Source organism: Penicillium solitum, assembly GCF_028829755.1.
Source record: "Penicillium solitum strain IBT 25940 chromosome Unknown utg000001l_segment0_segment0, whole genome shotgun sequence".
Taxonomy (NCBI): Eukaryota; Fungi; Ascomycota; class Eurotiomycetes; order Eurotiales; family Aspergillaceae; genus Penicillium; species Penicillium solitum.
In genome coordinates, this window is record NW_027072121.1 from 8,035,359 (window position 1) to 8,051,779 (window position 16,421).

Consider the following 16,421-nt stretch of genomic DNA (forward strand, 5'->3'; position numbering starts at 1 on the left):
TCCGCCTTGTTTTATGCATGCACTTGTACCAGTGACCGAGGCGTCTGGAATTGCGGCCGCAAAAGCCACGCTGCATAGAGCGAGAATGCTACCAAGTTGGAAGTACTTCATTGTGTGTGTATGTGTGGAGGAAAAGTAGAATGGATGTGGTGTGACCTTCAAAGAAAGCATCAGTTCACCTCTTTATTTATATTCTCAAGGGAGGCAAAATTGGTCGCATGTCATAAATAAGCATTAGGTGTTTTCTTTCGGAGTTTTCTTATTCAGATGAGGAGAATTGTCTATTGAGTAACTTTTATAGGTCGAGATCAGCGTTTTGTGAACCCCGACCTCCGCGAGAGTATGGGGTTGATTGGATGAAAAAGAACCAAATCTGTCCTACGTTGTGTTAACAAAGAACAATAACGCGTCGATCAGCGGAAATCCAGCATGTATCCTTGAAAGGCTGTTTGGCCTTTTGACACCTTCCTGCCGAAAATGGGGCTCAATAGACTTAGCTGATAGACGCGGTGTTAAACGTGTCGATCACTTGACTTGCATTGGGCTTCTCCATTTTCCACTTCGAGTTGAGATCGCCCTTCAGGGCTGGTTTTCTAATGTGATCGAGGACTAAATTCAACATTCAAAAAGCGCTTCAGGCTGCCAGGGAAAGTGCCGGTGATGCGCCGCTTGATTCATTCCTCTCTGTCACTCTCTCCTATTTCAGCACGCTGTTTTCGCGTCCGCTTCTTTTTCTTGGGGGTAACCTTGGGCCCTTGACGGCACTTATTTCCACTACTTCTAAGGCAAGTCTATATTTCTAGCGTGATAAATGATTGAGAGTGTATTGCATTGATGGCAGCAGAAAAATCTTGCTTTTTCAAAATCTGTAGTGGGAAAATCACTTCACCGTCCGGCGATGGTTTTTCAACTCCTTCCTGTGCTGTTTAAGGCACTTCATGGCGGCCTTTGTTTTCTTGACTTTTCTCGGATCCTTTGACGTTCCGATACTATTTTGCAAAATAGTACCAGCACGCTTGAGGATTTCAATGTCGTCTAGCTCAAGCTTTTCCTCGTCTTCCTTCCGTTTTTCACACTGCTTGCCGAAACTGCAGCGGATTTTCTGCTCCCTATGGTGGCAGTTGCAGCAGTGATTTTCTCCGGGCATCATAACACAGGAAACAAATTTGACGACCTCCCTTTGGCAGTGGTCGCATGCTGTGTTTTCTTCCAGTTTTGCCCGACTGATTGCCCAAGCAGTGCTTCCACATTCCCGGCTCGCCTTCGCACCTGCGCGCCGAAGGCCTCACCATCCACCATGATTCTCTTTTGGTGGTTGAGGTGAATGCGTAGAGTTGGGTCACGCAGTAGTGGTATCTGTCAAAGTTTGTATGGCAAAGAATTTCATCTATTGGCGAGAAATCTTGAGCTTTTCCATTCGTATGTTTGGGGCGGGGAGGCCTGTTGGCCTCCCCGGGGTACAGAAATCCGAGGGGGAACATCACGTCTATTAATGTCAGTGTAACCCTCATAGTAGTAGCCACGAAGTTTGATCTAACTCGGACATTGTGTCTCGTGAATGGATGTTGACGAAGAACGGAATGAGAGCGAAGCTTCTTCTGATGAATTAAATAAGAGGTGACGTGGATGAGAGGAGAGAGAGGAAAGAAGAAAGAGATCTGGAATCAGTGAGTTTAAATACGTACTCCACGGTTCACGTGCGACGGGTCACGCGCAACTTGGTGATATGCTTCCAAGGTTAATGAAGGTGCAGCCCTGGAGGGGCGGAGAGCTATTGATCAACTTCCAAGATTGGAAGGAACTATCCGTGGACGGGTACCTTCCTCGAGTAGTGTAGAGTGTGAATATAAATGACCATGTCGATTCGAATTTACTCTTCTTCTAGTACATACCAAATAGGTTCATATGGTCCTGGTCAGATCTCATGATTCAAGATGTTCCCACGCTCACATCTGGGGTTCTCTTCCGAGAGTAAGGTGGAATAAAGTGATATAGCATCCCGTGAATGATAGACGCACTCAACGGTGCTATCCAATGTATCCAATGATAAGAAGCAAAATGCGATCCAACCATTGCCCCAAAGCACCGTGCAGGGTTTCCCGCTTTGAGCGTGTTAGAACTGCAAGCTTTGCCAGGTTGATTTAAAAACTCACAGAACCCAGTGTACCCAATACGGCTAAAACCAGTCACAAACGTACACATTCCTAAAACAATGCCAACAAAGATAGGGCCTAAGGCTGGCCCGAATACAGAGCGCTGTCGAGGATCAAGACCGACACCGAATGACAGAAAGATCAAAGCGAAATCAGTCGTGAATTCTATGGCGAATGCGCTGCCCACTGAGACTTTTGTAGTATCTATATAGCAACCTGGCACGATGAACTGGATATATGCGTCAGCATAAGTTCTTCGCGGCCCAAAGAGGGAGGGTGGTGTACAGATCTCGTGTCGAAGCTCGCTCTCAACAGCAAACCCGCCATAGCCCCTCCAAAAGTCTGAAATCCGATGTACAGAATGCATCGTGGCAACGTCGCCAGTCGCCCGAAGAATGTGGCGATGGTGATGGTAGGGTTAAGATGCGCCCCAGAAACCGGGCCTGTAGCGAAGATGAACAAAGGAAGAACTAGGCTCGCTGTAAGTCCACCAAGCAGGCTGGGTACAAGTGCACCGGTCGCAAAGGCGCTTCGCAGTGTCACCATTAGAATATCAGTCAAGAAGGGAGCTGAAAAAAGAATTTACTTCACTGTTTGACTTAGGCTCACAGCTATGAAGGAGGTCAAGTATACCAGCAAGCATGTTCCTAGTGCTGTGAATATTAATGTCACATGCATATTTGTTAGGGCTCACAGACCTATCGCTTCGACACCAGCGGCCTTCCATAGCTCTACCTGTAGAATATGTCGCAAGGATATAGCATCCTTTAATGGGATCCAGGGGGCAGCGTCAGGAAACTTCTGCAACAATTCTATCTGCGTACAATTGTTTTTATCCATTGCGAACTCTTGGTTGGCACCAATGCGTCCGGCGAATGGAACGACAGTGGTTGGCGAAGGTAATTCCTCAGCATCATGTCCGCTTCTCCAGAATTTGGCGTGTTGGAGCATGGACGAACTATTCCAAGGCATGAAATATTCAAGGAATTTAACATCTGAGGACGCACGAGTCTTAAGCCTTAAGATGGAAATATATCCTGAGGCTTGAGGTGACGTAGACCACGTTGGGAATGGTCAGAGATAGGCGGGAGCTTATTATCGTCCAGACACCGGGTTACAGCGGCCGGAATAGGCCAAATTTGACAAGCTTGCTTTTATACCTGCTCAATTACTGGATAAGACACAAGACACATCCATGGATTTAATTTTCCTATAAGCTTATTAAACTGCATCCAAGTAAGGTCCTACGGAGTCCGTAGATATCTGTCCCTAAGGCATATATAGGACGATATTATAACTAACCAGCCAACACGATAACAACAAATGCACATTAGTGGGCGACTGCATTTACAATATAACTTGATATCTATTTAACGATTCCTTGCTAGTAGCTTCCAAAGTTGAACTTTGATATTAATAACAAAGTTTGAGTTGCTCGGTTCGAATGTCCAACTTTGTCTGGCGCAACGGCTGCGAGATGAAGCCAAGGCTATCTACGGGTCCCGCGGGCGCCGAGCCAAAGCGAGTTTGGCATGTCTCGCTTACCAAGTTAATGTTATGGATTGGAAAGCATAATAAGCAAGTTCTACGTGGATATAGATTTGCCATGTGTAGCTTACCAAGGTAGTGTTATAGATTGGAAAGCACAATAAACAAGTCCTACTTCAATATGTATTTATATCTAGTCAACCCGCTGGTGACTAGGACTCTTTGAATAACATCAACTGCTCAATTCAATATGTCTACCACAGAGCCCAAATCCATCTCGATTCTTGGCCTTGGCCAAATGGGCCACGCGATTGCTTCAAATTTCGTTTCCCAAGGATTCAAAACCTTCGTTTGGAACAGAACTCCCAGCAAAGCCGCCGATCTTGTCAAACAGGGAGCTATCCAGTCCCCTTCATCGACTGAATGTATTCGCTCCAGTCCTCTCATCATTCTATGTATCAACACAGATGATATTGTCGTGGATATTCTAGCTGCGGCTGGAGACATCTCCGGACATACAATCGTCAACATTGTCAATGGCTCGCCGCAGCAAGTTCGAAAGACTGCCGAGAGAGCAATTTCGCAATACATGGCAGCTGGGTATCTCCATGGCTCAGTGATGGCTTCCCCGGGCCTAGTCAGGTCTGGGGGAGCAATGACCATTTTCGCCGGGTCATCTGAGACTTTCAAGAAATGGGAGCTGACTCTTCAACCCCTCGGAACCACACTTTGGCTATTGGATGATGTGGGGGCCGCACCACTGTACGATTGTTCGCTCTTGTCGATCCTCAGCGGCATATTTTCTGGCTTCATGCAGGCCCTGGCTATGATCGGTGCGGCCGGACACAGCGAAGCGGAGTTTGCACGTGGCTTTGTTGTTCCACTCCTAGGGCAAATGGAGGAATGGCTTGTGCGGACTGCTGAGGAAGTTCAGAATAAGGAGTACGTCGCCGAGAGGAATGGGTCTCCTATCGCGGTCCAGCTTGACTCCACAAAGCACATTTTCGAAACCGCCAAGGAGCTCGGTGTGTCCAGTCGATTGTTGCAAGGTTTTCTCGACGTCGTCAAAGAAGGCGTGGAGCGCGGACAAGGGCGCGAGGAAATTTCTGGGCTCGTTCGTCTTCTGCGGGAGCCAAAATAGGAGCATCGGGGAACTGCCCTCCAGAGACGCCAGATTTGATGGATAGATCTGGGAGGATAGTCATTTGACAGATGCCTTGTTTGTCAAGCTTCATCCCGCTACTGACTTAAGTTGTTTCCTGTTGGATAGCAGAGAATCAACCCTTCTTCTCTCTCTTTGCTCCCTTTTAGATGTCTTTTCAGATGTCTTTTTAGGTGAATTTTTAGGTGTATGTAAAGGCGGCCAAAAAAGTATCCTCTATACAAAATAGTTTTCTATATATAATATTTGATTTCAACTTATCTTATTTAAGCCGGGGTATCTTTGGAAGGCTTCAATATTATTGTTGGAGCTACTAGGAGCCAGGGGGAAAGAGAAGAAGGATTGATTCTCTGAAGCATACAGAGAGCTACTTATGTAGCTGGCCAGCCTGGCAAACAAGGCCTGATGAACCGTGTATCCAGGCATTCATCCCAACAATTATTCCAGCGCACTGTTTTCGCTTCGTGTATCTTTCCGAGTCCGCTTCTTTTTTATCGAAGAGCCTGGTCCACTTGGATTGGTAATCTTTCGAATAATCTTCCTTTTTCTCGGAGTTTTCGGAGTGTTGGGAGTGTCGTGAACCGTTCGAGTGCCGTGAATAGGAACAATGAGTGGACCGTCCGGAGCTATCGAGGTTGTGTTTGCCTTTGTTTGGAGTTTGCTCCCATTGCTGTCTCAAAATGCAGAAGCAACAACACACGTTGCACGCCCAGGATTCTATTAAACTCAAGTTAGCGCCTTTCCTAATGTCGCTCAAAAGGCTGGTGAATAAATGATCCCGGGCTGTGTCTGTTCATGCATCTTGATAAATGCCTTCGCTTGCTCTTCGTTCAACCCCTGCTTCAGACTTGGGTGTCTATACACTATATTAGAACGGCTCATACCCTATTACGAAGAAAAGGTACTAACCGACGCCGACAGTGATAGAGAATATTATCGCCCCAATGACCCCAACCACGAAAGTGACTGCTGGTAGGACAATCACAAGTGGGATGTATTTTTCCGGAATACAGCGATCCATCGAGTTTTGCATGTTGAGGTTGGTTTTAGAAAAAAGAAAAGGAAATGGGAAACGGTGATACTTCATCCAGCTCGTCCTGGAACAAGCCTGTTTCCAACGCTGTGTAGTTCAACCTGGATGTTTTGGCACATTTTCCGAAAGACAAGACTTGCCTCAGGGGCAAATTTTCAAAACAATTAGATAATACACACATGTTTATTCCCAAGTTGGAAGATTCGAAGCCTCCAAGGTTGTACCTTCCTCACTTCTACCGGGCATTTAATCTAAAAAGACCACTATTGGGCCTAAGGGAGTTGGCCATAATTCCGAAGAAATGAATGTGAGTTGTCTCAGTATAATTTGAGTTGGTAGTCAGGAGAGTTTGAAAAAGACTTAAAAGGTCTTTTCATTTACTGATGCACACTTTCCTAGTGTTGTTAAGTATATCACCAAGTCGCGCGTGAACCGTGGAGCACGTATTTAAACCCAGTCTGATTCTAGATCTCTTTCTTCTTTCCTCTCTCTCTCCTCTCCTCCACGTCACCTCTTAATCAATTCATCCAAATTCATTAGAAGAACTTTGCCTCAGGTCTCATTTCTCACCAATATCGATAAGAAGAAGCTTCGCTCTTATTCCGTTCTTCGTCAACATCTATCCAAGAGACACAATGTCTGAGTAAGATCAAACTTCGTGCCTACTACTATGCGGGTTACACTGACATTAATAGACGTGATGTTTCCTCGGCTTTCCGCACCCTCTGGGCCCTGTGGTCCTCCCAGCCCCACTTTCGGGGACTGGCCAGCTGCCCCCAGGTGCCTGTGCGGATCGAATCCAGTTGTTAAGCTGGAGTGTTGCCCGGCAGGGCAAGTTCATAAAATCCAAGCTCCTTCAACTTCTTGGAACGATGCCCCTGGCCAGGGAGCCGGTGCTCCGCCAAGGTCTCATGTGGACCGCTGATGGTTTTAACGAGCAGATTGGGCAGAATATTGCCAACGTGGAGGCCGCGTACATCCAGTGTGTCGGCCGGATCAACAAGGAGGAATGTGAGGCATGTCTTAAAGAAGAAGGCACATTCAACTCCTGCTTCGTGATTGAAATCCTGGGGTAGCCCAAGGAGCGTGCCAATTGTCACTGGTGCAAAAAGGCGCAGCTGTGCGACTTTTCTAAGCATCATGGGTCCGAGCCCCTTGTGATCCCCCAGACCAACACCAACGCGGCTGTTCCTATGGCTTCTCCCCGCCCCCAGGAAGAAAGCTCCTCTACACAAGAGTTCATGCAACACGTAAAAATGCGGTAATCGCACTCTCGAATGCCCACGACCGGTCATTGTCCGCTATCGATGCGAATAAAAAAGCGTGGGTTGATGCACGAGCCACCATGAACAGCGCCATCCAGAAGTCGGTAGATCACGGCAATCAAATCAGCAACACAGACCTACAAAGTATTATTGCGAACATCAGCGTAGGAAACCGACAGAATGCTGCTGTCCGAACTGCTGCCGACGAAGTTACCCGTCGGTTTAACGATCTCGCCGAGGCCTTCAGCAAACTTGAGAACTTCGCACGAGGACAGTAGCCGGTCAATCCAGATCTGTCTAGCATTCTGTTTGCATCACGCATACTAGGTTTAATTGCGTTCATCTTTTATGGAATGCTTGGTTCTAATCGAAGCTATGCTATTCCTAACAAATTTATCTTCCTAATCATAATCCAAGTATTTAATAGCTAGACGGTATAATACTGGGATATCGACATAACACATATTGCCCCTATGAAATGGAAATGGGCTTTATATTTGACTCGATACTTATAATGGATATATAGTGTCTCAAGCTCAACCCTGGCTTGTATTCCTTACTTGGGGAATTGCCACATGAGATTTGGGCAAGAGTCCAGAATCCGTTTCTTTATATGGATCGAAAATTTTCAACAAATATAGCTAAGGTATGATATTTATCCCATCTATTATCGTACTAGGTAGGAGTCCATACCTGGATGTTTGAAAACCCTTAGTAATATATGGCCAAAGCGCTACGGACTAGACTAATCAATAAAAAAAGGCGTCTCAACATTTTACAGAGTGATATCTATTTGATGGTCATTAGGGACGAGTAAGGACAAAAGACAGAGTAGTACCTTATTAAAAATTTATATACATATCGAGCCATTCCTATCATGATAGTGCTCACAGCCCCAAAACTCTCCGCATACCAATATTCCCAACGACATAACCTCCCCCTAATCTGAATGCCCCTGGACCCTCCAATTTTGCCTCATAGCGTCCCATCGCCATTTCCGTCAAGAACGACCCAAGGTGCTGCGTTGGAGAATGCATCGACTTCATGAGATACCGCACACTGGGGCCAAGCACAGCCATACCAATATTCGAGACAATTCCAGTCATTCCAGCAGACGGAATATACGGCTTGATGGTGTTGTGTGTCGCCGGATCAACGAATGCAGGCCTCACGCTATCAACCCGAAATGTTGGCTTTAGCTCTGATAACGTTCCGAGAAGCGTTTCAGTCTCGCCCTTTACTCTCGCAAAAATCGGTGAGAATCGCCCGGGGGTTTGCGTTGCGCCTTCACCAGATACATGGATGAATCGGAAGGGATGGTCTAAAGGCTTGATTGTGGAAAACGCATTTGCAGCTGCTAGGGTATAATCCTTGGTGATTTTGACGTATTGTCTATTAATTGTTAGTTTTGAAATTCATGTACCAAAGGGATTTCTCGTACTCTTTGGTGACATTGGTCTGGCTTGTCCCTAGGGCCCAAACACATCCATCCGCATCTTTCAATTGATCGAGAAGCTCTGGCTTGTATGATTCGAAGTCTGTGTGGGTGATGACATGAACGCGTGGATCTTTCGCATCTTCTGCCATTCGCACGGGGCTTCGGCTCAAAATTGAGATCTTGGACACTGCTGCGTTTTTGAGCATGGCGTCGAGCACTGAAGACCCGACTAGCCCGGTTGCCCCTGTGAGAATAAGATGCATTTTGGAAATATTGTTGAACTGTGAATTGATGTGAAGAATGGAATAGGGGGGGGACCTCAATTATATACCTCTGATTCGTTTAGTCCGTTCCGAATGCTTAAATCCGCGAAAGAGCAGCCTTGGTTGGTGCCCTAGATGCGGCTGATGCTGACAGTGCGCTAACTATATACGGTTAGTACATATAGTACTAGCGGATGTTTCAAAGGTGTTTATTGGTTGGACTTAATAGGGACCCACTACTTTAACCCCATTTGGACAACGAACGGAGATAGAGGTTTACTATTGTTATTGTCAGCTCAGTAGTAATTGTTTAAGATCATCCCACAGTAATTACACTTTCAGTCCACAAAGCCACAAACCAGTCATCACACCTAATTCCATTTGTGGCTAAGTGTGAATGCAACTTTGAAAGTAAAGGTCATCACTATCCTAGGAAATATTAGGATGGGGAACCCTGTCGCTTGGTTGCATGATAAAAATAGGCTGGGATCCCAACCAGTTCCTGTAAAATATCATTGGGCAAAGGAATTGTCATGTGATGCCAAGTTGTACCCAAAAAGGTCTCAATCGCACCCAAGGCAATCAATCAATCTTCTGCTTCACTGTATCGTATCTCTTTCAAACTATTCTATCCAGATTGCGACACGATCATGCAGACTCTAATGTGCGCTGATGATATGGCCTGGGAATATGCCGAGGAAATATCTCACAATTGGCTCCTTCAATTCCTGAAGCTTGACATCAAGAAACCGATCGCGATGTTCATCCTCGAGCACCATAGAGGAGATGGTACGGAGTTCGCCATACTCGAAAAAGGTTCTTATAATATCTCCTGAGGATGAAGTACCAAAACCATGCTGTTGTCATACGATTACCTCAGCCCGGTGCCGTATTTTTCCCTGAGGAAAAAGTTGTGAATGAAGTTGCTATAATGCGATTTCTCATAGACCAGACATCGATATCTGTTACGTTCATTCTTCACTCGGGCACGAAGAAGGAAAGCCCCCTTGAACTGAGCCCATTTATTATGATGGACTACATTCAGCACGAAACAAATATGTACGACGCTCTCAGTACCCCTGGATGTCCGAAAAAGGAACGTGGAATTCTGGATCCGAAAATCAATGATATTACACTTGAGTTTTTATACGGCCAGCTAGTGGGTATATTACTCCAACTTTCGAAGATTTCATTTCCCCGTATAGGATCTCTCACCCAGGTCGATGACTTTACCTGGGAAGTATCGCGCCGGCCCTTATCAATGAATATGAATGGACTGGTGCGACTGGGAGGTCTCCCGCGGTCTAAACTTCCCGATAGTACATTCAATACAATTTCTTGCTATCTTGAAGCCCTTGCGGACCTCAATATTCAGCACTTGTTACACCAGAGGAACGATGTTGTGGAGTCAGCAGATGATAGCTTTGCATTTGACGCAATCTACTGGCAGAAAATTGATCCGTTGTTTTTCACGGCTCCTCAAAGTCCCGAGACAGCTTGGAAATAAAGGCTTGGACTATTAGGTGAAAGGGAAATAGAGGAGATGGAGCAACTAATTGCTCAAAAGCTGGAAGAGATGAAAACCAGGATTCTGAAATGGGACCCAGATGAGTATACATTTGAAGCAATAGCGAAAGCGGATGGAGCCCACTAGATCAAGAGGAACGGACCGAAATACAATGAGACCGAAGCTGATGCTAGCGGGCCAAATAGATAAGCTATCACCCAGTTGTCTAAATTGGACCGAGTTCTGTGTGAAATAAACTAAGATCATTCTCGCGAAGATCTGGAACAAGTGTTAGAATTGCTGGGAAACAGAAGATCGACCCAAATTGGTATTATCTCTGATTTGATTGGAATGAATGCATCATAGCCACAGAGATGACTGCAATGTTTTGCAACTGAGCCAACACTCGTATCCGTCACCCTACCACAGTTTATCAATCTTGACGCCTTCTGCGGTAGAAATGGCATCAGTGAGGACTCAACATGTCGCCACGCAGAACAGCGCTTTTTCAGTGGGGCCTGCCATAGTAGTGCTCATCGAGCTTAGACGTGATGAAAAGGGAAATAAAAACGGTATAGATCTTGAGTGATAAGTTGATACTCGGAGAAATCTTCAACTCTGGAACCTGGTAGACTGTCAGGATAATTTGCACAAGCTTGCTATGCTCACATGCAAATGTTCTCTGGTGAGACAAATATGCTCCAAGCCTCTTAGCGTTAATAGATGCTGGGTCCTAGCTCCGAGCTCCGAGCTCCGACTTTCCAGGCTTCAATCTGACGCTGACCGATAACCATTATAAAAAGCAACTTTACCAGTATTCGGTATTGCTCTCCAGGAAATTCTCATTCGTCATTAAAATGTGGAAGTTTTGGCTTGTTACCCTCGTTGCCGTGGGCCATGCCTCACAAACCGTGCTCCGACCAGAGCCTGGGGCTTCAAACTTCACCACCTTCCGGAGTCCAAATTCACCCCATTCAGTACGCATCCGGCAACAAAATGAGTCTATCTGTACTGCAGGCTCCGCGCAATATACCGGATGGTTAGATATTGGCCCGAAGCACCTGTTCTTCTGGTACTTCGAAAGTCAGAATGATCCCGCAGCCGACCCACTAACGTTGTGGATGAATGGTGGGCCCGGGGGCTCCAGTTTACTGGGCCTGTTCCAAGAAAATGGGCCATGTCTAATAAACGACCATGGCAATGGGACCATTCACAATCCATGGGGCTGGTCTCGAAACTCCTCATTACTTTTCGTTGACCAGCCAGCCGATGTGGGCTGGTCCTATATTGACGAGGGCTACGAGGTCGCGCGCGATTCTCAAGAGGCCGCAGTTGACATGCACCGTTTTCTCCAAATTTTTGTATCTGAGATCTTCCCCCACAAACGCTTCTCGGATTTACATATTTCTGGTGAATCATACGCAGTGAGACTTGCCCCTTGTCACTTTGGATGCAACGCTGACACCCTCAGGGCAAATACATCCCCTATCTCGGAGCTGAGATTGTGACCCACAACCAGCAATATCCCTCAGAGCCCCAGATCAACCTTAAGTCATGCCTGATAGGTAATGGCTTTATGTCATCTAAGGACATCACCTTCGGGTACTGGGAGACGCTTTGTACAACCAATCCCGGCGTTTCCACGCCCGTGTTCAATGAGACACGATGCGATATTATCGCCGCCAGCATGCCGCGATGCATGGAACTCTACGATACTTGCGCCGGAAACCCCGATGTTGCAATTTGCACGGCTGCATATGCCGTCTGCTACAAAGGAATCGTTGGTTTGTACGAGGATGAGAGCAAGAAGGGAGGCCGTAACCGCTTCGACAGTAAGATTTTCCTATCCACTATTAATGTGCGACTTCACCTAACACAAAGAAATCAACAGTCACAGCCCCGTGTTATATTGATGATATATGCTACAAAGAAGCAGCTTATATTGAGCAGTATCTGAACTCGCCGGTGGTCCGCGAAGCCCTCTCGCCGCCCGAAGGGGTCAACAAGTACGGATTTGAGTCCAGCACTGTGGCTGACGCCTTTGCAACAACGCCGGAGGCAATGACATCTTCGTCCGACCATATAATTTTCTTGCTTTCTCATGGAGTGGATTTCCTGGCCTACCAAGGAAACCTTGACCTAGCTTGCAACACGGCAGGAAACCTCCGATGGGCTAACTCGCTTGCATGGAAGGGACAGAGTGAGTTTACATCCAAGCCGCTGCTTCCTTGGACTTCAAACGTGGCGGGACGTCTTGAAACGGTCGGCAACGCGAAAGAGGTGCGTGTGCAATTGGACGGGCTGGCAGAGAAATCACGGTTTGCATTTGTGACGGTTGATGGGGCGGGTCATATGGTGAGTTCATCGATGCAGATATCTTAATCCGACCAGATGCTGATAGTTGTAATAGGTTCCCCAGGATCGCGGTGATGTGGCATTTGACATCTTGACCCGATGGATTGCGGGTGATTCCTTTGCTTAGTCCTCGAATCCTGCTCCAGGGAGTTGAGACCAGCGTTCTCGAAAGATGAAGTTCCGTTATACAATCTCCGAGAAAAACGAGCAGGATGGATCATCTGATGCTCTTCAAAGGCCTGCGGTAGACAAAAAATACAACATAATTCCTATACTCAGTGCGTATCGTGTTCTCCGAATGTAAACAAATCGCTTGTCACGGGGGCCTTCCCCCTCTTCGTACCCAATATTGCATGCCGGGCGTATTGCCCTATGGAGGAGGCTGTCTCTTTAGAAAGAACTAGCGATTCCATTGCCCAAATAGGACTTCGGAAGACCATCCATCGGAACATCCCGTCCGGTGCGATCAGTGGCTGACGCCCGGTTGGTTTTATAGGTCAGTTTTGTTTACTTTCATTCTATTGGATAATCAAGGAAACCACGTTCCTTTGGAGGCATTTTATTGGCAGGTGCGCCTCGGATGGGATTCCCCTTATGTTTTGATTGGCGGATAGGGACTTTAAAATCGAGCTACCCAAGAATCAGCCAAATCTGACGGGTCCTGGGGGTAAGCCTCGGTTCTTGGATTGGGATCGTCATGGAATGTCCAAAAAGAAGTAATATCTAACGAGTGACCAGGTGCTTCCACCTTAGCTTGATGGGACGCATTATTACTTTTCAAGACTTGTCCATTGCGCTAGGATAACAGCTGGAAAATCGGGAAGCGCCAACAGACCAACGGTGAAATGTTTAACGAGCAGTATACCCGCCATCGACGGGAAGACAAACTCCAGTCACCCAGCTGGCATCATCACTTGCCAACACAACAGCTATACGCGCAATATCCTCCGGCATCCCCGGCCCTTTCAACGGATGGCGCCTTTTCAGGTCTTCCCAAGGGGTCAAGTTAGTAGTTGTCTCCTTGAAGATAGCCGTTTGAGTGTCTGGACTTGTGTTAGAGAAAATATAGCCAATCCTGGAACAAGTTGACTTACAGCCAGGACAAATGGCATTGATGTGAATGTTATCAGGGGCATAATCTAGAGCCATCTGCCTCGTGAGATTACTCACAGCACCCTTTGATGCACAGTACGATGCTAGTTCAAGCATCAGCAACACCCAGATCCACAGCTTTAAGAGTTAAACTCACGATTCTCCGGGCCACCAATCATACCCATAATGGAAGAGATATTGACGATCCAACCCCGATCTCCGCAAGAATGAGGTTCTTGTGCTAACATTTGAGTAAGAGCATACTTGCAACCCAGGAACACAGACTTGGTGTTGACACGCATCGTCGTATCCCAGGTTGTCTCATCTGTCAGATGTAGTACAGCAGGCGTCCGTGCCTCGATGCTGATCCCGGCATTATTGACCAGACTAAGGGAAATCGTCAGATAGGTTGTTCAAGACCTTTAGTATCGGGCGTTCATACATGTCCAGTCGTCCATACTCTTTCACGGCGACCTGGACCAAGTTCTCCATCTGCGTTGCGTCCCCGACATCCGTCTGCACGAAGGTCGCCTGCCCGCCATCCCTGAGAATCAGATCATGCGTCGTGATCTCAGCCTCCTCTTGGGATCGTGCAGTTGGTGTGAGATCAGCGCAAACAACTTTCGCTCCCTCTTGGGCATAGCGGATGGCGATCGCTCGTCCCAGGCCAGATGAAGATCCAGTGACGATGGCTACTTTGTCTTGCAGACGAGATGATTGCGACATGGTTATATTGTTTCTTCACAATATAGCGGTTATTCAATAAGAGATAATAGTGAGGAAAGAGGGGTCATTGCTCTGTCAGACTTCATGGCTTTATACGCTGGCAAATTGTAGAGTTGGAAACTGGGCCGAAGTGCTCGTGGACGTCAGTTGCCTTTTATGGAACAGATATCACACCTTGAATTCTTGCAGTTCGTTAGACTCTGCAACTCATATTCGGAAATCGGACCGAGTCTGTTTTCTATAGCCGAGAAGCCTGGTAGCAACCTTGGAAGCGATGGGATGGGAGATTAATATATGCGGAAGGCGTGCCGAGATGCCTCGCTTTGCCTTCCCCTTTAAGACACACGGTGGCCTGTTTGTCACTCTCTCGCCACAATGTGCTCCAAGTGTGGGTTTATCTCACATAATTATTTAGAGAATAATAAATAATGGTTAGTTGAAAGTTGGGTAAATTATATGACGCATGTGTGTCTTTCTTGCTTGATTCGCCGTGTTGGGTGTCCACAAGATGGGAAGGGATGAACTGCTGTGCAACCTTGCACAGAGTCGATAGAAGCACGTGTTAGACTTGATTGATAACGCACAGTTTTTTGAAGATCGAAGCTTTAGAATATTCCAGATTGAAGCTCAGCTCATTAGACAATGTTGGGCTTATATCTTATGGTACCTGCAGCTCTCGTAGCCTACATATATCATCACATCAAACCACATTATCTATCACATCACAGTATTCATCACACGAACATTGCCTCTACAACTATCCCTCTTCATGTCCCTTTTGTATATTTGACAGGGCACCTGTTTCCTCGTGCCACGTTATGACTTGAAGGGGGAAAAGGGGAAAAGAGGGGGGAAATAGTAGGAGATACTAGAGGGGCACCGGTCCCGGAATCCCGTGAAGAAGAAAAGCGAAGAAAATCGCGTGGAATAAACCTTCCATGTCAATTCAAGCCACAATGAAATATGTTTCTACGGTGAGCGTGAAACTTGCTTTTTTTTGCCCACCTGGCGTGGACATTCCGGATCAACATTCCACAATTCTCACCGTTCCCAGACATGATTCTAAGAAGTTCAGAAAGATCCCGAGACCATGAATAATGTCATGAGTTGAATTGGCAGAGAGACGGGAAATCTAATTAAACAATTACAACACAACAATACTAAGTTCCGGCTATTGTTCGGAGTCCGGTTGACCGTTGCTTTTCTCAATGACCAATGATGAACTTCAATTTCACACCTGATTTCGGGATCCACCCCCCCAAGGTACGGGGAGAGGAAAGACTCGCGTGGTGCCTGTTTTTAGGTAAAAGCCAGATGCGGAAATGTGTTGTTCTCAGTCTTAGAAAAGAAAACTCAATTAATGGAATTTGCTTGGTAAATATCCAAGATCTCAGGAGTTGGCTGAATCTGTCGACGATCGCATTCCTGCCGAATCGGGAAATGATAGTCAATACGAGCTAGCGGGGGAGTACTACATCACTAATGCAATGCACAGTTAGTAGGCTGTACAAAGGTGTCGATAGCAAATAAAAACGAGGGGTAAATTGGGTAATTCTCTAATTAATTCAAGACATACAGCTTAAGTCGTTCTCACTAGGTTACATTCAACTTAAACTCCCCAGAAATTAGACTCTGCAACTTCTGGTGCCCGGGTCATACAATCATAGATACTGGCCGCACGCGATGGTCATGTCTCGGGTGTGCCTGATTGTGTCCACTCCGCGTTGATCCTATCGGATGCCCCGAATCCACAATCCATCTGTTCCAGATGACTGCAGCCTTGCCATAAACGCAACCATATTGTTCTTATCGTATTGTTCTCGGACCTATAACCTAATATACCCTGATTTGTCTTATCACTTCCCCAATGGCGATCTATCTCCGTAATGCATATATATTCCGTAAGGGACCCATCAGTGGAGATAATCCAAAGCTGTTC

The 16,421-nt window shown here is 46.5% G+C and overlaps 10 protein-coding genes across 10 annotated transcripts; 5 read left to right on the plus strand and 5 right to left on the minus strand.

The window, feature by feature from the left end:
- Positions 1-880: 880 nt before the first annotated feature.
- On the minus strand, positions 881-1,481 carry N7455_003095 (uncharacterized protein; the record flags this gene model as incomplete). Its single annotated transcript, XM_065604406.1, has 2 exons — positions 881-1,223; positions 1,270-1,481. 2 exons carry the CDS (start codon positions 1,479-1,481, stop codon positions 881-883), a joined length of 555 nt encoding a protein of 184 aa, XP_065462897.1.
- Positions 1,482-1,929: 448 nt separating this feature from the next.
- On the minus strand, positions 1,930-3,125 carry N7455_003096 (uncharacterized protein; the record flags this gene model as incomplete). The annotated part of the gene is made up of 4 exons (XM_065604407.1): positions 1,930-2,102; positions 2,154-2,382; positions 2,439-2,722; positions 2,852-3,125. 4 exons carry the CDS (start codon positions 3,123-3,125, stop codon positions 1,930-1,932), a joined length of 960 nt encoding a protein of 319 aa, XP_065462898.1.
- Positions 3,126-3,891: 766 nt separating this feature from the next.
- Positions 3,892-4,782, plus strand: N7455_003097 (NAD(P)-dependent oxidoreductase; the record flags this gene model as incomplete). Its single annotated transcript, XM_065604408.1, has 1 exon — positions 3,892-4,782. The coding sequence occupies one exon, from the start codon at positions 3,892-3,894 to the stop codon at positions 4,780-4,782; it is 891 nt and encodes a 296-aa protein (XP_065462899.1).
- Positions 4,783-5,556: 774 nt separating this feature from the next.
- On the minus strand, positions 5,557-5,836 carry N7455_003098 (uncharacterized protein; the record flags this gene model as incomplete). Its single annotated transcript, XM_040955148.2, has 2 exons — positions 5,557-5,666; positions 5,713-5,836. The coding sequence occupies 2 exons, from the start codon at positions 5,834-5,836 to the stop codon at positions 5,557-5,559; spliced, it is 234 nt and encodes a 77-aa protein (XP_040814455.2).
- Positions 5,837-6,708: 872 nt separating this feature from the next.
- N7455_003099 (uncharacterized protein) lies at positions 6,709-6,912 on the plus strand (the record flags this gene model as incomplete). Its single annotated transcript, XM_065604409.1, has 1 exon — positions 6,709-6,912. The coding sequence occupies one exon, from the start codon at positions 6,709-6,711 to the stop codon at positions 6,910-6,912; it is 204 nt and encodes a 67-aa protein (XP_065462900.1).
- Positions 6,913-7,181: 269 nt separating this feature from the next.
- On the plus strand, positions 7,182-7,379 carry N7455_003100 (uncharacterized protein; the record flags this gene model as incomplete). Its single annotated transcript, XM_065604410.1, has 1 exon — positions 7,182-7,379. One exon carries the CDS (start codon positions 7,182-7,184, stop codon positions 7,377-7,379), a length of 198 nt encoding a protein of 65 aa, XP_065462901.1.
- A 609-nt stretch (positions 7,380-7,988) lies between these two features.
- Positions 7,989-8,802, minus strand: N7455_003101 (putative nucleoside-diphosphate-sugar epimerases; the record flags this gene model as incomplete). Its single annotated transcript, XM_040955259.2, has 2 exons — positions 7,989-8,493; positions 8,543-8,802. 2 exons carry the CDS (start codon positions 8,800-8,802, stop codon positions 7,989-7,991), a joined length of 765 nt encoding a protein of 254 aa, XP_040814449.2.
- Positions 8,803-9,452: 650 nt separating this feature from the next.
- Positions 9,453-10,309, plus strand: N7455_003102 (uncharacterized protein; the record flags this gene model as incomplete). The annotated part of the gene is made up of 2 exons (XM_065604411.1): positions 9,453-9,591; positions 9,750-10,309. 2 exons carry the CDS (start codon positions 9,453-9,455, stop codon positions 10,307-10,309), a joined length of 699 nt encoding a protein of 232 aa, XP_065462902.1.
- An 857-nt stretch (positions 10,310-11,166) lies between these two features.
- On the plus strand, positions 11,167-12,791 carry cp8 (putative carboxypeptidase Y; the record flags this gene model as incomplete). The annotated part of the gene is made up of 4 exons (XM_040960697.2): positions 11,167-11,733; positions 11,781-12,141; positions 12,201-12,664; positions 12,720-12,791. 4 exons carry the CDS (start codon positions 11,167-11,169, stop codon positions 12,789-12,791), a joined length of 1,464 nt encoding a protein of 487 aa, XP_040808834.2.
- A 722-nt stretch (positions 12,792-13,513) lies between these two features.
- N7455_003104 (SDR family NAD(P)-dependent oxidoreductase) lies at positions 13,514-14,482 on the minus strand (the record flags this gene model as incomplete). Its single annotated transcript, XM_040960708.2, has 4 exons — positions 13,514-13,707; positions 13,759-13,860; positions 13,914-14,143; positions 14,199-14,482. 4 exons carry the CDS (start codon positions 14,480-14,482, stop codon positions 13,514-13,516), a joined length of 810 nt encoding a protein of 269 aa, XP_040808828.2.
- Positions 14,483-16,421: the final 1,939 nt, after the last annotated feature.